Raw genomic sequence first — 22,741 nt, 5'->3', positions numbered from 1 at the left:
TTTGAATGCGAAAGTGAAACTGGCAGCATTATAACCTTGTAAATTCCTTATGCCATTGTTATGCCTGCTATCCTTAGTTTCATTTCTTTACCATAGTTCCTGTACCAGAACTCACAGCTATCAGCTTCTTTGGCTCATCTGTAAAAATTGTTCTGAAGGAGTGGACAGCAAGCACATCAAGGGAACTACCCCACACCAGTCCAGGAACGCTCACTCAATGTTATGCAATTTTTAAGGAGAAAAACAACTAAGATCAAAGTAAGATTCAACTCTCTTGGCAACACGAGGAAGACTCCAGGGACATTAGTAACATTTCTTGGACAAAGGAATTGTTTCTGTGGTGGATATGGCAACAGCATACAGCCTGACTCGGTCAATTACTCCTGCAACAGTTTCATTATACAAAACCATTTTCACACAGATTGTTCACACATATTTACTAATACAAATGTTTTCAATTAGTTTTCATTAAACAAATCTGTTTTTACAAACTGCCTAGAAATCTACTTATCATTTCCACCAAAAGGAATACAGTATCATTTGTTTTCTAATTTTCAATATTCCGAAGATTTCCTTAATGCATTAAAATGTTTTTGCTAAGTAGTAGCACACCTGGGTTTCCTAGTCATTGAGATGAACACTCCTTCTTATCCCAGGAAAATTCAATAAAAAATTAGGTTAAGCAAATGGAAAATGATTATATGAACATTGAAGGAAAGATCAGTGCGTGATACACACATATATATAAATACAAGTACTATTTATCTTTAATAGTGGGTTTATGTTATAAGTAACAGAAAACAGTTCTATGAAACAGCATTCAAATTTGTAATTCAATGTAGAGGGTGTAAAATTTGGGGAATTTTAAGAAAGAACTGAAGGCATCAATTTATTATTTTGAGGAAAAGTGTTAGTACTGTTTTATTCGTAATGGATGCAAAGGGTACTTTAACCTGACAGCTGTTCGTTTCAATGCAAGGTCTGCCTGTAGCAGGGAAACAAAACCTAGTTTGTGGACTCAAAATTACCAGTTGATCAAAGCCCATGATGTGTAACACTTGCAATACAAAAATTCTTCTGCCCTGAATAAATTTGCACAATTGACAGAATTTAGATTGGCTCAATTACTTAAACAGAAATGTACTCTTCTGGTGCATTTAATCATTTAACTTCATACTGACAACAGCTGATGGAATAAAAATATATGTGTTCAAAATTAACTATGTACTAACATTTCCTTTAGACTGAGTTTTAACCCTTTCCCTCTCTCTCTCTTTCTGCAACTTTATTTCCATGAGGAAGGGAAATGTTCTTCTGATAATAAGCTAATACCAATGGCCTGGCTGTTAAAATTATTTCAGTTTAATTCAAACTCATCAGCATTTTCCTTGGAGCATGGCATCAATTATGAATAATTCACTTATCAATAACCAATTAAAGGCACATGATACAATATACTTCACTGTAGAAAAAAGTGGTACCAGTAGTCGTGAAAATACAGATTACCTTTTAAACTAGAATATAAACTGATAGGAAATGTGTTCACTCTTTCTGTTAAGGCCACTAGGGAATTAGGAGAAATTTTATCTTATTACTAGAGAACCGGGGAGAAGAAACAGTCCAACATTTTTCTTTTAACTTGGCAATTATTAGTACCTACTTTTTACGACAGCAATCCATTAAAGCAGGGGAAAAAGCAGCACAGTTCTAACAAAAAAGTCAGTCAGAAAAAACCCACAGTTTCTTCAACTTTGTAACTACAACTTGAAAATACAGGGAAAAAGTTTAGCATAGTAAATGAAACATTTGAAATAACTAATATTTTAGTGATATTACCATACACTGCACAAAATTATTACCTTGAGTTTATTAACAATTTTTTGTGTAATTCACATGCTTTTTGTACTTCACATTTACTCTTCATTGTAATGCATGCAGTAAAGCACAAATTCATTATATTTTCACTATCTTGGTTTATTTTTGCCATGGTTTTGCTACATGTAGCAGGTATCAATGCATAGTTGGAAATATCAATGAATTCCAAATCTACATGAAATACTGGTAAGGAATTGTTAGGCTATTCATTTGTAATAGGCAGGTGTATCTCCAAGGTAACATGGGCTGAAACAAATATTTCACTTCTCCTTTGTTCTCTAATCTGGCTACCCACAAATTACAGCATTACATGCAACGTGTCAGTTTACCTTGAAAAGTTGTCAATGGCTTGAGCTAAAGTTGCCTAAAAGTCAGGAAGAGGTGTGAGACTGCCATGTCTGTTTGGAGGGAGAGAGAAAGCAGTCATGTGTCACAAGTGCTTGCTAGATTTCTCAGTGGTGTTCACCTATTGGTGTGGTAGAACTGGTATAAGAACATGAGCAGAAAAATAGTATTTTGAAATACAGCTGAAAATTATTGTAAAAAAACCCACAAAGATCACTAGAAATACAGAGAATGAAAATAAATGTTTTTAAACTACTGAAGATGTACCCATTAACTGATCCTTAGACATAGCTAGAAAAGTACAGTACCAATCTTAAGGACTGTTGGTGGACATATAGTTACCCAAAAATGCTACAGCTACAATCTAAAAATGAGAAAGTGTAATTCTCCGCTTTGTTCCTATATGCATTTCCCTTTGCAACAAATCTGGATAAAGCACAAAATCATACAAATATTATACCATGAAACAAGAATACAGAAAATTTTCCACACAGATTTAAGTGTTCACTTCTTGCACAAAATATATTCATTATTGGCATTTCATAGCCTATAGTTTAAACTACAGGTTAGAAGTAAATGAACGAGCAACGCCCCTCCTCTACTAAACTATCATGCCTTTGGATAAAAGACAGTTCCTGCTCTGAGGGCTCTAAAGCAAGACATTTCTGATGTTGTTTCTGGGAAACTTTTACATACTACAAAAGACAGAAATCCACAGTATGAGGATAATCCTTTAAGGAATGTTCTGCTTTTCCAATCTTCTTTCCAAGAAAAAACCTTTTATTCAGTTTATAATAAAGGCTAAACAGGCCCACTGTACTGTCAGACAAGTTTCCATAAGCATACATTTCCAACATGAAGAACAAATCGGGCAGCGACTATTCTTTTTGTGGGAAGGCACATTTTAAAAGGGTGAAACACTTCCTGTAATTAGCTTAGTATGCTGCAGAGAGCCTTTAGTACTTTGCAGCCATAGAAGGTCTCTGGTACCCATTAAGCCAGCTGTCCCAGTTAATATTTTCTGTAATTTTTTTGTACTTTAATATACATTTACTAGCGTAAATGTAGTATGAACACATCACCTAATCTTTGCACCCCTTGATAACTTAAGTTCAGCACATTCTACCCTATATATACTCTTCCATAAAAATAATCCCTTTTGGCAGCTATTCATCACAAACTGCAGTAATTAAGGCCCCATCTCCTTAATGGGCAATGGAGTTCAATGAATAAAAAATTAACATTAATAGACATTTCTCAGCGTGTACACTGTAAACTAGACAAGATCTTAATTTTTACTTTGGGACTTTTTCTGAGAAATTTCTGTAAATTAAAACTGTTACTTTGAACAGTCCACAGTGCAAATGACTATGTTATGAACCTGCAACATAACATTTTTCCTTAAGGAATTTATTTATGAGGAAATTTCTATTTCCAAATAATGCATTTTATTTTACAATAAGGATAATATTGCATTTAATGGAAAATGCTGTTTATGAGTAAAATAGTAAGATCTTTAAGCAAACTCACATTTTGAGCAATTTTTATTTTCTTGTATCTTCCTGAATCTTCCCTAAAGCTTATGTTTTACTGTAATAAATAAGTTTGCCTTTACACAATCCTTAAATATTTAATAAAATTCCTTAGTTCCAAATTAAATAATATTCATAATTACTATATTTTTAAAATTAAACAATTTGGCCAACACACATAATACTGTAACTGAACTGCCTTCTCCTAACCACAAATAATAGCTAGTAATTATCTGCAAATTGAGTACCAAGCAACTACAGAGGAATAGAATTTAGTAGAAACACTGTACAATAGCAGTGTTGGAAGAGGTGCAGGTATACAGTTGCACGTTGTGAAATACAAACAGCATTTCTTTTAAAACAGTTGAACAGAAGAGTCCAGCAGGAAAACAAATAAATTCAAAAGGATAACTGATATTTTTAGAAGTGCCATACACTACTAAATTCTCACTAATACTTAGCAATTATATAGTACTTTACATTTTTAAAGTACTGTACAAATGCTATTTAGATGAAAAGTGGTATCATCTAAATGCAGAATACAAATCTAAAGTGAATGGTGATCAGATGAACGGCACCATGACAGTAAAATGTAATGTAATTACTACAGAGAGAGACTAAGTACTTTATAAATCAGCTAGCTATGCATGAGCTATAATGGAAGACCACATATTTTATAAGGGGACTGTATAGATATAAAATTATTACCATTCATTAAATAGGTTTCTGTGACCACAAGGAATTGAGACAGGAGCTTTAACTGGCTCCACAGGCTTAAAATGCCTAACCCAGAAGTCACAAGAAACATAAGGAAACCACTTCAGTGACAAACAGACAGCTTATTTCAAGTGCTAATACAAACAAGCTTTGAGAGCCATCATTCCTACACATCAATGTGGATTCCATGTTTTATAGACATTAATTCTCTAGTGCCTGTTAAATACATAATAAATGAACATAGATGAGGTAAAGATGCTGTAATCGCCACATACAGCCAATATGGCAAAGGAGGAGTTTTTCCAAATGGGCAGATCCACAGACCATGACGAATCCCGTCACGGACGTGATGAGAAGTCCAGGATATGAACAACATCCAGGGAAGAAAGCACCATGAATCCTTAAGCCTGAAAAGGTGCATAATAAACTTTAATGTCAGAGCCACAACAGGAATCACAGTAGAACAATGAAGAAGTGGTCTCTGTGGAAGAGTCAGAGCAGCCTGCGGAAAAGAAAAATATAATTGGTAATGGCTACAAGACAAGAATTGTGACAAGAAAATAAATGTTTCATCCATGTTTACAGGTGTATTATCAAGTGGCTAAGTGGAAGTACAAAGAAAAACATACTGTTCCTTTCCACTGAAGTTCATCAAAATCAACAATATGACTATTTAGATGTATGAGAGCTGTGTGCTGCCCTGTCTATTGTAAGACATGAATCATACAATCGTACTAATGGCATACAGTTACCAACGGCAAAACAGGGAAGGAGAGGGATGAGGTATGCTATGTGTCATATAGTCACATGGTATACAGGAACTTGTACAGTCTGCTGCACTGATTACATGTATTTAATTTCAAGATAATTAAAAGGAAAACAACTATACAATACACTTGAAATATTTAATATCCTTTACTTGAAATATTTCATATGCTTTAATGGCATTTATTTTCAAAAACACATCCTGTATTATACTACTGTTAGCACCCATGAAGTTGTTTTAGTTAGACAGTATCTAGAACAGAACAGTAATTTCCAATACAACAAAAATACGATGTAAGTTACATGTATTTTGATTGCCTTGACACAGTATTCTTTATGGAGACATAAAAGACAAGTTCAGAAGCCAACATCTGAATCATTTGTGACTGGGGTTTTTATATCAACAACGTGTTTAATGTTAACTCAGCTGAAAGCCCGATATTTGGCTTTAATCAAGGTGAATGTCTAGCTAGTGAGATTAAATTTAGCTGTTCTAAGAAGTGATAATTATCAATTTAATATACATACTTGAGAAAATATTCCAGATGTACTTACTAGCACCAGCTAGAACTATCTCCACAAATTCAAAGATAGTAAAAAAAATTAAATAGTAATATTTTGCATGTCCAAGCAACAAATAAGTAGATTCTGGTTTCTGTAATCACAGGAGAAATGATAGGACATTACTAAAAGATCTATACAGGTGCTGATTTAATATTAATTGGCTCAATTCAGATACTGGTGAACATTTGGGAAGACTGCAACAGGCACCAGAAACATACTCTTTGCACATGACAGTGCATCAGATTCTTACGTTGAACACATCCCTAACTGCATCTACTGCAGAAAGGAAACAAAACATCACTACAAGACACCAGCCAGTAACCTGTTAATGCTTCAGTTGAATTAATTGTTGCAGGACTCAACAGCTACAGTACCTGAGAGTGGGACTCTGGAATAGCTTCATCAAGTTTTCATGGATAATTTAGACAATTGCTTGGAACCCTGTCTTCTCTGTAAGGAAACCTTGATGTAGCCTTAGCCAAGAAATAGAAAGATGGAAGCTTATGGACTACCTTGGAATATAATAGCCTGTGCTTTAAACCAAAGCCAATGTTTTAAAATCTTGCAGAAAACTTCGCTCTATTAGCTTCCCACCACATGTTCGTCCGTGACTCACTCAATCAGGTGATAGGATTAAAAAGCTCACAAACTGTCTCAACAACTTCTAACTGTAATGATATGGACCCAACTCCTTAAAGTTGGTGCAAAGGGTTCATTTTCTACAATTTCATTTCTGTTTCATACAAGCAGATTGTTCACAGATTAAAGTAGAAAAATCTTGTGATGGTGAAATTGTTTATCACCTACCCTACAAAGATAGTCAGATTTTTGTTACTGTCAGCAAGAACCTAAAAAGTCCGTACCAGCCTAATTTTGAAAAACCACCCATCCTACTGACTGGTCACTATTTCTGCACTTCGAAAAAATCAATGGCAAAGTCTTTTCCCTCTGCCCCATGGAGGTTAGGTGCCAACACCAACACAGTGAGTAAGGAGAATTTGAATGTTAATTACATATGCAATTTATCAGTATTAGTGCCAATCTTTCTCCAGTTTTGGGGAGGTGATGCTTAAGTTTTTTTTCATACAGAATTTTAGGTGGCAGAGTTGTTCATACAGCAAACCTGAGTGCTCAGTTTTAGCAAGAGAAAACCCTATTTTGTAACTGCAGTACAGTCATTAGGCTTCTGAAATGCTGTTGCCCAAGTTCTGAGAGAAGAACAGTCTGTTTTCTCTTTTACATTCTGTAACTAGAGGATCATTTACATCCTTGAGTTGCCAAGCCCAAAGAAAGACACATAGTTCTATGTGGCAATACAAGCTGTTACACTCTTTCTCCTAACAGGCAAATTTGTTGACCTTTAGAAATCACCAGATCTTAAAAAAAAAAAAAAATAGTACAAGTGTTTTCTGCCTTAAACCTCCTGGAAAAAGATGATTATGGTTTGGGTAGATTTAGGGGGACGTCTATCATGACAGAAATCAGGCTGCGGTTCCAAAGAGAATGTATTCACAACACAAATGACTTTTCCATTTGCCTACGTGTTCAATCAGGTGCAGGATCTTCTTGAAGTTCCTGCTCCTCAAGCCCTCTCGCACACTGCGGTGAGCAGCTGGAGACAGGAGACAACAATCACATGCAGGAGAACCCAAGCAAACTCGTTGCTTTAATGCTTGGAATTTATGTAACTACATCTGCTCCCTCACTCATATTCCCTGATGCTTCCCAAGCCTGAAGTCCTTAGTTTTGAGGCTGATCTATAAATTCAATATTAAATTAAGCGTGTGCGTCCAAAGCTTACTCTCCAATTCCAGAAACGCTCCGGTGTAGCTGAGGTTGGTCAGCAGTGGCACATCAACCAGCTGTGTTATGTGTGTTTGTCGGTACAATCTTGTTTGCCACCGACTGCATTCTCTACACTTAAGTCTTAAGTAGCAAGCTAGCAATTTCTGCATGTCTGTTCTGCAACATGAGTGTTTGGGCTACAATCCTGGGGCACACTGGGAGCAGCATGTCATGCTGTTCTTGTTTATCAGCAACACCAAGTATGATGGCAGGCTGGAGTAACTTTCACCTTTAGAGCTAGTCAATGAGACAGATTCTTCAAACACTGATTCTTAGATTCTTCTACACTTGTGTGCATATGATACATAGTAAAAACTACATGGAATACAAAGAACTACAAATTCTAAGTTGCAAAGCCTTTGTAGACTTTATATTTGTTGCAAAAATAATGTGGGCAAAAGGGCAGATCACATGCTACTTGGTACACAAGAATTTATCAGAGTAAACATATAAATACAACAGGTGACTACCCTGAATACTCCAGAAAAATAATGATGACACTGTGAAAAACAGTCCAATAGCCAAATAATCCAAGCAGCAAGCTGTGTCATCAGGAACAGGATGAGGTGACTGTAGTAGTGTGAAGTTAGCAGCTGGAGGTAGAAGGCAATACTGCCTTGTACTGCATAGAAGGGTTACTTCAAAAAAGCAACCCGTCGTCAGATTTAAGAGCGATGATGAAGAGCTTTATAGATAATTGCATAGAGTAATGTGAAAAAAACTATTGTTACAAATTAGTAATAGTGGTGTGGTTAGTTAATTAGATTCCTTAATTTATTAGTTACTTAGTAATGTGTTGCATAAGCAGTAAACACTGTAGTCTCTTAAATCAGTTAGTCTCAATCCTGCAATCTAAAGGGAAGACAGGGACTGGAACTAACAAATACTTAGTAAAAAAGTATCCCATGAAGTAATAAATTACATAGGCAACAGCCTGAAATTAGGACATGAAACTGAAAAGCACATCATGTTAAGATGAGGAAAGAAAAATCACATATTAAAATCAGGTCTAGCTAGCCAGGCAACAACATAGCCGAAAAGCTTAAGGGGATTACATTATATCACAAACTAAAAAGATTCTGATGGCATTGCAGGAAGACATAAAACCTGTAACAGATTTTTTAAGAAAGACAGAAGTGTTATATGCATGTGACATTAAAAAGAATTAATCTATGCTATTTGGCTTAAATGAAGTCTTGCCTAAAATACTATATGCAGTTTGGCACAGGCCCCTTTAAAAATAATTTAGGCAAACTGCAATCCAGAGGAGACGAGAAAAATAGCAAGAGGTTTAGAAAATATAAATCCAGGCCTTTCAGATTTTTTTGCAAGTTATTTAGTCAAGAAGAGACTTTTTGTAAAGCATAATCGTTTTGCAAGTTGTAAGAGTAATGCTGTTACTGCTTTAAGGGTCAAGAGACCAACATAGGATATGGTTTACAGGTAAACATCCTTTATTAGCCCAGTTAACATATGGAAGGGGGAGGAGTTTGTAGGCAAATTACTATGAAAAAGCCTTTGGGCATCTTGCCTTCTCCTTACCTCAGCTAAGTAAGTTTAGCTACTAAAGGGCTATTCTACGTGCAACTTCTTGCGTTTCTGATTTGAAACTGATTTTCGGATTTGGTGAGAGCACAGCAATCTGCTGTCTTTGCAGAGAGGCCTTGAAGAATAAGAAAACAAGATCTAACTGTCAACAACAACACTTTACGCTGGATATTAGAAAAACAATTGCAACCTGCTTGGGAACTGAAACAACACAGGAACAAATTAAGTCATGAAATTGCACTAATTTACTTTGTTTGGGATACTAGGGATAGGCTACACAAACATTCTCCATCATGGAAAGTGTAAACATATTTAACCTTGCCTCACTGAAGGCAGTAAAGAGACAGGTCACCTCCCCGTTCTATGATACAATACAATACTCAACTTTCTAAACAGACATTGGTGAAGAGTGTCATCTAGTGGTCATAATGAATAAAAAATACTGGTAATACTCTCAAATGCAAGAAAAAGTAGCAATAACATTTTAACAATACTTTATAATAACTAGCCATTCATCACTTGCATCTACTAATTTTAAAATAAGAAAATATACATGAGAATAATTACAGATTTAAATGCTATACCAAAATGTTAATATTATAGGACCCATTAATCAAACTAACTTCTTTATATAGTTTTACAATTTTACAGTATTTCCATATGCAAAAAGTACACAAAAGGGGAGAACTAGGGACTACTTAAGGAGGAACAATGCCAGCAGGCACCTGTACATGGTGGAGGCCGATGGGCTGGAAAGCAGTTTTGAGGAAATTCAGCTTGTTGAATAACAAGTTGAATATGAGCCAGCAATGTAACTTTGTGGCAAAGAAGGCCAGTGGTATCCTGGGCTGCATTAGGAGTGTTGCCAGCAGGTTGAGGGAGGTGATCCTCCCCTTCCGCCTCAGCACTGGTAAGGTCACCTCTGGAGTGCTGAGTCCAGTTCTGGGCTCCCCACTACAAGAGAAACATGGAGCTACTGGAGATTAAGTCCAGAGAAGGGCCACGAAGATCATAAAGGCACTGGAGCATCTTGCATATGAGGAAAGGATGAGAGCTGGGACTGCGCAGCCTGGAGAAGAGAAGGCTCAGGGGAGATGTCATCAAGGTGTACCAATATCTGAAAGGAGGGTGCAAAGAGGATGGAGCCAGGCTCTTTCCACTGGTGCCCACTGACAGGCCAAGAGGCAACGGGCACAGACTGAAACACAGGAGGTTCCTCCCAAACATAAGGAAACATGTTTTCACTGTGACAGTGACTGCGTGTGACAACAGGTTCCCCAGAGAGGTTGTGGAGTCCACATCCACGGAAATATTCAAAAGTTGTCTGGACATGGTCCTGAGCAACCTGATCCAGGTGAGCCTGCTTCAGCTTGGGGGTTTGGGGAGATGGTCTCCAGAATACCCTTCCAACTACAACCAGTCTGTGATTTTGTGAAATGCACTCTTTGTCAAAGACAAATGTAAGGGGGAAACCCACCAAATGCACAAATAGGAAAACCTCTTTACTCCGCGACAAATAGTGATATTGTACATAAACAAAAACTATTTGCCCATCCGAAGTCTTGACTTTTACATCTCAACTATAAGCAATAATGCTGCTTGCATTTAGCAGTCTCCTACATATTTTTAAAACAATCGGTAAACCATTTTGCATTGTTCTTCTGTAATTAAAGGATTACAAAACCCAGCAATTTTCCCTCCACCTCCTTCCTTCCTCTGCTTCCTAGGAGCTATTTCCTCTGTCATCCATATGAAGAGTGTAACACTCTTATGAGCAAACGGGAGAAGAAGGCAAGACAGTCAAACGACTAAGTTACACTCTGGTTGAATGGATAAAGGTGGGTATCTTCCCCTTCTCTTGTGCAGGTCTACCTGTAGGTGGGGGTGTACATTTTTGGGGAGGGGAGAGTAAGTAGCATGTACGTATACGTATGCTAGCAACATCAGCATAACTGAACTGTAGAGGACCTGTGCTGCTGAGCAGAGCAAATTTCCTGATAACAAGCAGAGTGGCAGGGCTCTAGCTATGGGGACCAGGAGCTAGCTCGGGGCGAGGAGTGTCTGGCTGAGGCATGAGATCTGGAGGGCAGTGTTAAGAGGACTGTGGCTGGGGCTGGCACAGCTGGAGCTTACAGAAAGTGCAAGTGTTTTAGAGAGTATACAGAAGAGACTGTTGTGATCAGTGAAAGCTGGGTGTGTACGTTTGGAGCAGGCAAGAAGACAGGGATGTATGTATGCATGTGAATGGGGAAGTGGGAACAAGACACATCTATGCCACCGGAGAACTACTGAAAAAGAATGTCATCATCTGGCAGTACTAATCCTATTGAGAAACTCTGTCCTAAGAAACAGTTCTGCAAATGGATGATGATCACATATCTTCCTTAACAGAGGCCAATTCACCTTTTTACTTTTATTAACGAGTTTGACACTTGCTTTATTTTTTTTTTTTAAACAAGCTATATTTAAGGGGCAAACTCAGACTGCCTTTTTTTAAAGGTGACAACTCCTACATAGCTTGTTGGAGAAATATTTAGGGCTGGCTAAACCCCAATGTACTACTCAATAAGACTGAGTGAAATCAAACAGCACCTGGACTATCTACTTTCCAGATATATTTACCCCTTATTGTAAAAAGAAATGGAATAATCCACTTTATACACAAAGCGTGCACAGCAGCACTGAACTGTTTAACTTGGATAACAAAGCAACTATGTGATACACGTAAGATATCATGTACAAGGTGCGTTGGTGCACTTCCCCCTCTCTCTGGGCCAATCTACAAACTTGGGAAGTCTCACCAGGCCTTAGCATAAGAGTAGTGAGTTGGGCGGTTAAGCATCCCTTGACTGTACCAGAACTCTTGCATAGCTAAGACAGGGAGTCGTGCTGACTGTCTCAAGGACTCCTGCTGTGCAGCGGAGGCTGGGGATGGGAGCAGGGATAGTCATTTCCTGACAACCTTCAGACATATCTCAATCCTCTCCTGACAGCCTTGGAACATCCTATATCTGAATCCAAAGTCATTCTCTGACAGACTTGGAGCCTTCCTTATCTGAATCATTGCTGACATGAAACGGTACTAGTGCAGCTGAAATCCCAGTAATTTGCTGATGACTAAAGCCAATCATCTTACGAACCTATAAGCAGTGGTACTAAGTGTGTCCCTTTGAGCTCTCCTGGACTGCAGCGGGCTGCGAACAGCATCTCCCTCTGAGTGGGACGCCTCTCAGAGCTCGCAAACTCTTCAGCTGGTGAAGATTGGAGTTCTGTCGCTGAAAGCCGAAAGAGCTGATACTCTTTGCTCCTTGAGGCTTGACCTTTTGCCCATTGAAAAAAAACGCCAAAGCATTTGATGTGAATAGTTTCACTGAACTTGAGGGGAATTTTTAACAGGTATACCTCTTTTACTTGCTTGTATGTATATCTCTTAGTGTCCTTGTGCATGTGTGTATAACCTGAATATTCTACAGCAAGTATATAAATCTATACATAAATCACTGTCGTGAGTTTTTTTCAACTGTGAATAAACCTCAGGCTGCTACTACACTCATAATCCCTTTAGACATAAACCGTTGACGAAGTCTGGGACTGGGAGTTGATCCAGCCGCACCCAAGCTCGGACAGGAGTTTAGAAAGCAAGGGGGTCTTCTCTGAGCCTTGTGGCTCAACAGGAGTCTCCCTTACCCTTTTCACATTCCCAATCTCTGTACAAATCACAAGAAATCAATTCTAACTCGATTTTCCTTTGAATGCTTCTCGTTTACCCTACTAAGTCTTCGGTCTCTCTATACAAAATTTTAGTTTGATTCTAACTTAATTTTCCTTTGTACATTTCATCCATGTATTATGTAATAGAGTTAACCTTGCCATCGAATTCTGTCAAGTCACATTTTTATAAATTCCTATTACATCATTTTTGCCAATACCCTTGAAGGTGTTTCTTTAGGTGGTCCAATCCACTCCATCTTGCGACAGAAGGGCTTTCAGAATTCTTTTTTCAGAGCCTTGTAAGGAGCAGAACTTAACAGTAGATGTAAAATATTTCTAGGGCTTTTAAAATCCTAACAACTGCATACAAATATAATTCCCATATATCTATTAAAAATGTACCTAACTGAAGTATTATTGGAACTTTTTTTTTTTTTAGGGTATGGTAGAACAATAAAGTAAACAGTGATGAAGAAAGAATATAAACAATCACTGATCTATTTACTTACCTTTAATGACAGGGAGCCAGCGAGAAAGAAGTGGTCCACATCAATGATAGAGGCGAGGAAGCCAGCCAGAGTGACCTCAGTGAAGTCACTTTTCTTCCTGAGTCCAATCACTATTGCCCAGGACCACATTCCTAGTATACCATGCACTGCATTATCAGACAAGGCTCGGAGCCAGTCATTTTGCTGAATGAAGGAAAACTGCAGAAGTCTATCTGCTACAAAGCAGAATATTCCCAAACCTAGGCTAGAAATAACTGAAGCTGTGCTGAAAGTCTGGAGAAGAGCATGGGCCTTTTCAGTCTCAGATGCCATGGCAAAAACCATGTCACAGCACACAAAATGTCATCCGGATATACACTGTGCATTGTCCCTTGTATTGTCAGTTGTTCTGTATATGTCAGAGAACAGGAAGAAAATTATTAAAGAAAAAATCCATTAGCACAAAGCATTTGTTACCACAGCTACAACTGAGCATAAAACCCCCAAATCCAATGTTTGCACTCAATATCCCTAGGGAATTTTTTATTTCAGTTAATTCATTGACTTGAACACTACAGCTCTGAATTAAAACACTTGCCCTGTTCTAATTAGAACAAGCACCTTTGTTAAGATGGAAAGCTCTAACTCCACTTTCTGAAATCTGACATTTTACAAAATAATTTGAAACATATTGTCCCAGTTTCGGCTGGGATAGAGTTAATTTTCTTTCTAGTAGCTGATATAGTGTTATGTTTTGGATTTAGTATGAGAATAATGTTGATAACACACTGATGTTTTCAGTTGTTGCTAAGTGGTGTTCTAGGATTTTTCAGCTTCTCATGCCCAGCCAGCAAGAAGGCTGGAGGGGCACAAGAAGTTGGGAGGGGACACAGCCAGGGCAGCTGACCCAAACTGGCCAAAGGAATATTCCATACCATGTGACATCATGTCTAGTATATAACTGGGGGGAGTTGGCCTGGGGGGCGGATTGCTCGTCGGGAACTAACTGGCCATCACTCATTTTGTACATTCCAATTATTTTATTATTACTATGTCATGTTGTTGTTGTCGTTGTTGTTATTATTATATTCTTATATTATTCTTATGTTATTATCACATTATCATTATTATTTTCTTCCTTTCCGTTCTATTAAACTGTTCTTATCTCAACCCATGAGTTTTACTTCCCCCCCCCCCCCCCCCGATTCTCTCCCCTATCCCACTGAATGGGGGGGAACTGAGTGAGTGGCTCCATGGTGCTTAGTTGCTGGCTGGGGTTAAACCATGACAGACCTTTTTGGCACCCAATGTGGGACACAAAGGGTTGAGAAAACAGATCTGACCAGAGCATGTTAAAACGAATTTGTTACAAGCATTCATTATATTAGTTTAATAGTTGCTGTAAATGTTGATTTATTGGCTCTTAAGAGTTGTGGTGCTAATTTTTAGAGTTCTGTTATGTATCACCTCACTGGCTGTATGTGGTCCCCGTGCTGCTGCTTATCATTTGTGGGAGGTGGATTAAGGTTTTCGCTTTGATGTAATGTGTAACACTGGTTTATGGTATGATAAAATTACCGGTCGTGGGACTAATCCGGTATATGTACTCAGCACTGTCATCACCTCTATACCTCGGGAGCCATCTGTGGGAAAACATCAGCAGTGGAAGGCTGCTGTATGGAGTCCTACATGACAAGCTGCAGAAACTGCTGAAGGACAAGGTGAATCGAGTCAGTTTGCAGAGGTGAAAGCCATCCAGCTGGCTTTAGGCATTGCTGAAAGAGAAAAGCGGCCAGCGCTCTGTTTCTGTACTGACTCATGGATGGTGGCAAGTGCCCTTTGGGGGCGATTGCAGCAATGGAAGCAGAGCAACTGGCAGCGCAGAGGTAAACCCATGTGGGCTGCTGCTCTGTGGCAAGATATTGCGTCCTGGCTAGAGAATTGGTTGTAAAAGTATGCCACGTAGATGCGCATGTACCCAAGAGTTGGGCCACTAAAGAACATCAGAACAACCAGCAGGTAGATCAGGCCACTAAGACTGAATTGGCTCAGATGGATGCAGACTGGCAACATAAGGGTGAATTATTTATGGCTCGGTGGGCCCATGACACCTCAGGCCATCAGGGAACAGATGCAACATGTAGATGGACTCGTGATCGAGGGGTGGACTTGACCATGGACACTGTTGCACAAGTTATCCATGAACGTGAAACACGTGCTGCAATCAAGCAAGCCAAGCAGTTAAAGCTCCTGTGGTATGGAGGACAATGGCTGAAACATAAATATGCTGAGGCCTGGCAAATCAATTATATCACACTCCCACAAAGCCGCCAAGGCAAGCGCTACATTTCCACCGGGCGGCTGGAAACATAGCCCATGCCACCGCCCCAAACACTATCCTGGGCCTTGAAAAGCAAGTCTTGTGGTGACACGGCACCCCAGAAAGAAATGAGTTGGACAACGGGACTCATTTCTGAAACAACCTCATAGACACCTGGGCCACAGAGCATGGCATTGAGTGGGTATATCCCATCCCCTATCACGCACCAGCCCCCAGGAAAATCAAATGATACAATGGACTGTTAAAGACTACACTGAGAGCAATGGGGGGTGGAACCTTCAAACATTGGGATACACATTTAGCAAAAGCTCCCTGGTTAGTCAACACCAGAGGACCTGCCAATCGGGGTGGCCCTGCCCAGTCAGAACTTTACCTACTGTAGAAGGGGATAAAGTCCCCGTAGTGCACATAAAAAATATGTTAGGGAAGACAGTCTGGGTCACTCCCGCCTCAGGCAAAGGCAAACCCATTTGTGCGATTACTTTTGCTCAAGGACCTGGGTGCACTTGGTGGGTGCTGTGGAAGGACGGGGAACTCCAATGTGTGCCTCAAGGGGGTTTGATTTTAGGTGAGAATAGCCAATGAATTAAATTGTATGATGTTAATTGCAGTATAACCCTGCCACTGGATGTTATCATTACTGTAATTGTTAGACGCTGCATCAATGGTATTACAGGAAGAATCACTTAGATTAAGCCAGAATGAACTCTGGTAAAACTGAGTGAAACGCAGTAGTGATGGCACCAGAACTGCCTTCAGCATGCAACAATCCAACAGTACACACCATACTCCTGCTGTGCCCAATGTCACCAGCTCGCTGCACCGCACCGAAGCCCGATCCCGCTCTGCCCACTGAGCGGACTTCGCACCATCCCTCCTGCCCAGATAGACTGTTACGCCAGACAGAGCCCAAAGTCATGGACTGAATGAACTCAGTGGACATTTTATAGGGATGGCCCATAGACTGAGGGAATGGTATCTCTGTGTGTGTGTATATATGTGTGTATATCTCTCTTTCTCTCTGTATCTCTCAAAGGACAGGAAAGGTGATGGTGCTTAACTAGGATGTATTGGAAAGTATGGGACTCGAGCATGACGTAAACGGTATGGAATAAGGGGTGGATACAGTCCTGGTTTCAGCTGGGGTAGAGTTAATTTTTCTTTCTAGCAGCTGGTATAGTGCTATGTTTTGGGTTCAGTATGAGAATAATATTGATAGCAAAAACTGAAAACATGAGTGTGTCAAGTAATGTTTCTAGGATTTTTCAGCTTCTCATGCCCAGCCAGCAAGAAGGCTGGAGGGGCACAAGAAGTTGGGAGAGGAGACACAGCCAGGGCAGCTGATCCAAACTGGTGAAAGGGGTATTCCGTACCATATGTTGTCATGCCCAGTACATAAACTGGGGGAGTTGGCCAGGGGGGATTGCTGCTCAGGAACTAACTGGGCATCAGTTGGCGAGTGGTGAGCAACTGCATTCTGCATTTACTTGTTTTGTATATTACATTTCTTTTATTATTATGTCATGCTATTACTGTTATTATTATCATACTATTATTATTCTCATGTTATTATCATATTATAATTATCGTTATTATTTTCTTCCTTTCTGTTCTATTAAACCGTTCTTATCTCAACCCGTGAGTTTTACTCCCCCCCTCCCAATTCTCTCCCCCATCCCACTGGGTTGGGGTGAAGTGGGTGAGTGGCTGTGTGATGCTTAGATGCTGGCTGGGGGTTAAATCACAACACGTATCTATGATAATACATTGAATGTGTTTCAATATTTGTCCTGGTTTTAAATATGATATTAAATTAAATCCTTTACACTGTAACAACAAAAAAAGATACAGTTTGGAGGATTCTTAGGACTGATGCTCAGAAATCCCAAATCTCTCTCTGCAACAACTGTTGAAACAGTTTCTAATCTATAATCCAAAACACTGTTTTCATTTACATACTTTGTAAACATATATGTATTATCACCCTTGTACTCCTCCCTGAGCAACTCCTCGTTTAGCTTGGAGACTGGCACATAGAATAAGCATTAAGAAAACCAGAACCACTGAAATATCTTCGCTATTTATCACAAACACAAAGACAACAACCATTCAGTCAAGCAGAAATAACCAAAACTAACTCCTTACAGAGCAAAACTACATATGCTTTTCCTCAGGATGTGCTCCAGCAGCAAACTCTACTGTTACTTTTAGGACTGTCTGCCACATTACCTTCACAACAGCTCTTTTTGCAGAAAAAAAAAAGAAAATTAACTAATCCCAGCCATTTTACTTTTCAAAAGTTGACCGTTGTAATTTGAAAATAAAGGCACTGTTACTAGCATTAAAAATCAGGTAAATGTTCTTTAAAACTATTTATGTTCTGTAATTGTTATGAAACCCTTTTGTACAAGGTGATTTCTTGGGAATAATTATTGTCTTTGAAGAACTGCTTGACCCTTCAAAAGAAATTTGAAAAATAATTCAAGATCTTAAAGACACCCCCCACCCCACTCCCAAGAAGCAATTAGAGGATACCCAGGTTATAAAGACAGAGTACTCATTTCTGTGATAACATTAAAAAGAACACTTTTGAAATAAAAATCCTCATATAAATGATGTATTCCCTAGCTTCATTACATTAAACACACTGAAAAGCAGTCTTCAAAGGACAGTATCAATTCTAATTGTCCCAACTCATAAGCTCTTCTGTCCTTTTGGGGAGCCATGGAGGTAGACCACAGTATCAAAGCCTACATCCTATCTAAAAATGGATTCTTCCCAAGAAGTTGCTGTTTCTGTGCTATACATTAAATCTTGATAATCCTTCTTCATACAGTTCTACCAGCTAAAATTTTACTCTAAATGGGCTTTTTATCAGTGTATTAGACTTCCTTTAAAAATGAATACTTCTAACAATGTTGACACATAAGTTTATGATTTTAAACACATTATTTTTTATAGCCCCAGAAAATACAAATATTTATTCCAGATTATTTACACTCCTGTTTACTGTAGAACTATCCACAAGACATGGCTACTGGCATTCATATTTATAGAAAAAAAGCCTGCTAGATCATTTATTTGGAAAACGTTAAAAGAGAGAAGAAAACATGAATAATACATGAACTTTGCACACAGATGAAAAAAAGTGGGTCAAGTTTAGAGTCTGTTAACCATGACTGGGTCTCTTCTGAAGGAACATGTAGACACAAAGTACTTCCTGAAACACTGGAACTGCCATTTTCTGGTGGGTGACTTTACAAGATACAGTACATTTCTGAACAGATACCATTTTAAGGAACAAATGGTGATCTCCTCACAAATGTTTCTTCTATATAACCATCATGCCAGGTTGGATTTTACTTAAAATTACCATAAAATCTGTATAAGAATCCAATATGTGAAGAGCTGATGTAGCAACATACCTTTAAAAAGCACACCAGTATTCAGAATCAAACTTACCCTGGGACTAGAACATATTTTTTCCATTGCAGTTGCCTTATTCCAGTAGCACATGTGGTCTATGCCTCAGCGTCAAGCCTCTGTACTTTCTGAATCCAGTCTGCCCAGTCCAATGTAGGAAAGACCAAAACCCATTTGTTCCATCCTAAATAAATCAAACCAGGCAGCAGTAAGCACCAATACCATACAAAGCTCTTCAAAACATACATGAAAATTAAGCAACAGTCAAAAATACAGAAAAAAGCAACATCTTTTTAACGAATTCCTGAACAAATAAAATTGAGCTAAAAGCAACTTCAGCTAGGGCTTAGAAGCTCTGTTAAAGAAAGTGGGGAAAAAAAGACCATAAAACAAGAGAAGGGCACAAATAAAGATGGAATAAGATAGTAATTAAAAGATAATAAACCCCAATGTTGTAAAGTCAGAAAAAGGCACTTCCAGCCTTCTGTTTTAAGTAACTGGATTTCAAAGTATACAGATATTTTAACAGATTTTCCCTTTTAACTGTGTGCCTGAAAGATTCTCACCTAATGAAACATTTATGAGTCACATCCAGGTATCTCTTTCTAATTTCATCCCATCAGTTAGTGACCTTGGAGTAGATAAACAGAGACCTATAAATTCAAATAGCAATAGAGGATTGTGTCAGTTCTGTGGTAGGCTTACACTGCTTTGCTATGGATACTATTAACATGGGCATAAAGTAAAGTACACAGGAGAAGTATCGCTATAGACTTAAAAAAAAAAAAAATCCCCAAATGAGTACGATTTGAGGATTATGTATCATGAAATAAAGGTAACAATGCCAACTGGAAAACATGGACAATATGTGAATGGGTGTCTTTGAGCCAGAATGAAGAACAGGAAGCAAAAATGTGGCTTCAGATTACTCTTAGTCAAGAGCCATGTCCATGGCATAATTGTTCTTTTTAAACAGTCTGTCTCTGCTGTCTTTTGTAGACAAAAATGACTGCTGTCTATGTAAAAATCTAGTCACGTTCCCAGGTACAACAGCATAAGTATAAATATTCTGCAGATAAAGAGTGAAATTAGACTAGAAAAAGCAAAACTCCATTCAACCAAAATAATCTCAGAAATTACAATTTTTAATATAAAACTAGAGACTGTATTTTTTGTCTGAAAAATAATTATTTTCAGAATGTTTACAAAATACCACAACAAAGTGTCATAGGTTTTTCTATCTTATAAATCTCAGAAAGCATAGTTGTGGAGCTTACATTCTTGTTAGAACAGTGGGAAACAGATGTATTATACAATACTTAGGAACCTGTGAGTGGTCAGTCCAGTTCACACATTGAAAGAAAGGTTTAGGTTGGGTTTACATGAACCACATGCACACAACAGCTGATAGAGTAACACGGCTTAGAGTTGTGACTTCTCATGACATTTTTATATGAGATAAAGCAAAACGTACAATCACCACCTATACCCACAAAATGCAATTTTGCTGATATATTTAATTTCATTTAAGGAAATTATAAAACTCATTTTAACAAATGCACAGTTAACACTGTAAATTACTGACATGAGAAGATACTTAGATCAAAGCTGTAAATATGCATTTGGAGAATTAGCTGACACTAAGAGGCCTTTCAACTCATGGTATAAGAAAAAAAAAATCCAACGGCTAAAATAATTGTTTAGAAATATTGCTTTCCCAAGTTTTTGGCCCAACTTTGCAAGAAGTTATCGGGTACAAGAATATACATAGGAATTTAATGCATAAAATTAGTAGAATTATGCACTTCATGCAAGAAGTCAAAAGATCGCAGTAGTCCCTTATAATTCTATAACCTCCTGAAAAACAATTATTTGATATTGGATGTTAATTTATATGAAAAACTCCATAAAGTACAATTACCATTTAAGACACAAGCTCAAACATTTAATGTATTATCTCATGGTAAAGCAGATCCAAGCCTAAAACAATCTGTGAAGAACTGCTAATGCAAGTATTTTTGGTCAGATAATTATAATGCATTGTTGGGATTGGAGGGTGGAAGGAGGCTGAAGAGGAAAGAGGATGAAAGCAGGCAAGAAATCGGTAGGATTTTACCAAGATACTGAGGAACAAACTGAATTAAACCCACAAGCAATTTAAGAAAAACAAACAAACAAAACCCCCATAATATCAGGATTTAATTAAATTGTTTATTTCAGGGACCATAAATTAAAGTGTTTGAAAAGAGATACCAAGACACCAGAATGCAGACCTTCTCCTTATTGAATACTTTGGAACTGAGATGTACCTAAAAGAAAGAGTTGAAAGAAATGTCCTAAAAGTATTTAGTAACTAGAAACAGACGACGGTACTATCTAGTAGAAGAAAAAATAATTTGTCAACCTAGATAAGAAAGAAAAAAAAAAGGAAGAAAATAGCATGAGCAGTTTATGCATTGCCCTCATTAACTACAACAGCATTCGGATTATAAACAGCTAACCCAATTTAAGATTAAAATACAATCAGTATATGTAACTAAATAGAGGGATGAAGGAAAGACAGGCATGCGGCAGACAGATATATAGAATTACAGAGATCAGCAATAATTTTTACGTCATGAGGAAAGGGTATGCTTTGTCTCAACACCCAGCACCAAAGCCCCTCATCAGCCATCTCCTCAGTCATTAAGAAATAAAAACGTACTGTCACCTTTACCGCATAAACAGAGCCAAGAGTGTTAGGGAACCTTACACGTAAGTGACATGCCTGGCTTTCGGTAAAGCACCGCATTACCGTTTCTTATGTTAAGACCTGACACGACGTATGGGTACCTCTATTAATAAAACAGGCATTTGACGCTGGCTCCCGTCAGACCGCTACGACAGCCTTCCCTCGCTTTAGCTTCTTCTCAGTAAAACCCATTGCATTATAAACGCCCCGGGCTTCCCTCACCGGCGGAGCCCCGAAACCCCCACCCCGCCGCAGGCAGCCCGGAACCATGAGGAGAAGCCCGCGTCTACCCGGCCCGGGCGGCGGCGGGCGGCTTCCCGCCTCCGCGGGGTGAGGGGGGCTGCCGAACGGCAGCCCCCCTCACCCCGCGGAGGCGGGAAGCCGCCCGCCGCCGCCGCCGCCCGTGCCCAGCCCGCCCCGCCGCCCTCCGCGCCCACCTGAAGTGCGGCCGCCGCCAGCCGCCCCCTTCGCCCCATGAAGTGAAGCGCGGCCCCCCCCCCCCCCCCCGCCCCGACACACACCCCGAGCCCCCTCGACGCGGGGCTAGGAAACATGCGTGGCCGCGGAGCACGCTGGGATGGCGGTGCACCCGCCCGCCGCGGCCGAGGGAGCGGCCTGTCTCCTCCTCTCGTCGCCTGGCACCGCGATGGGAGCGGGGCTTGGTGCTGAGGGAGGAATGATTCTAGCGATGTTAGGAAGAGGGCTGGGGGAGTCACAACATGATTAAATAAAGCGCTGGAAGAGAACCCAATGGGAAGAGGCTGGCATTTTATCACTAAAGATACGGTGCGCCACCAAGTGACGGAAGGGGCTGGAGACGCTTTAAATAAATATTTATTTACTGCAGAACAGTAGA

General features: G+C 39.1%; 1 protein-coding gene across 6 annotated transcripts; it reads right to left on the bottom strand.

The window, feature by feature from the left end:
• Window positions 1-422: 422 nt before the first annotated feature.
• TMEM267 (transmembrane protein 267) lies at window positions 423-22,617 on the bottom strand. Of its 6 annotated transcripts, XM_030004520.2 has the most exons (6): window positions 22,323-22,374; window positions 21,428-21,463; window positions 19,721-19,807; window positions 19,194-19,338; window positions 13,412-13,799; window positions 423-4,971 (listed from the first exon to the last, which is right to left on the bottom strand). In XM_030004520.2, exons 5-6 carry the CDS (start codon window positions 13,733-13,735, stop codon window positions 4,636-4,638), a joined length of 660 nt encoding a protein of 219 aa, XP_029860380.1. In that variant the 5' UTR covers window positions 13,736-13,799; window positions 19,194-19,338; window positions 19,721-19,807; window positions 21,428-21,463; window positions 22,323-22,374; the 3' UTR covers window positions 423-4,635. The 6 variants fall into 6 exon arrangements, with proteins under 6 accessions (XP_029860380.1, XP_029860383.1, XP_029860379.1 ...); XM_030004523.2 differs by lacking the exon at window positions 21,428-21,463 and having other exon boundaries at window positions 13,412-13,796; window positions 22,323-22,617; XM_030004519.2 differs by lacking the exon at window positions 21,428-21,463 and having other exon boundaries at window positions 22,323-22,616.
• Window positions 22,618-22,741: the final 124 nt, after the last annotated feature.

Source organism: Aquila chrysaetos, chromosome Z (genome assembly GCF_900496995.4).
Source record: "Aquila chrysaetos chrysaetos chromosome Z, bAquChr1.4, whole genome shotgun sequence".
NCBI lineage: Eukaryota > Metazoa > Chordata > Aves > Accipitriformes > Accipitridae > Aquila > Aquila chrysaetos.
Note: the sequence above shows the minus strand (reverse complement) of the source record. Positions and strands in the feature narration are given on the sequence as shown.

Bases quoted from the DNA above. Each gene is read 5' to 3' on its own strand.
- TMEM267 (XM_030004523.2), bottom strand. From the start codon at position 13,735: ATGGTTTTTGCCATGGCATCTGAGACTGAAAAGGCCCATGCTCTTCTC. The intron at 4,972-13,411 runs GTAAGTAAATAG...TCTTTTCCGCAG, and splicing joins CTGGCTCCCTGTCATTAAAG to GCTGCTCTGACTCTTCCACA.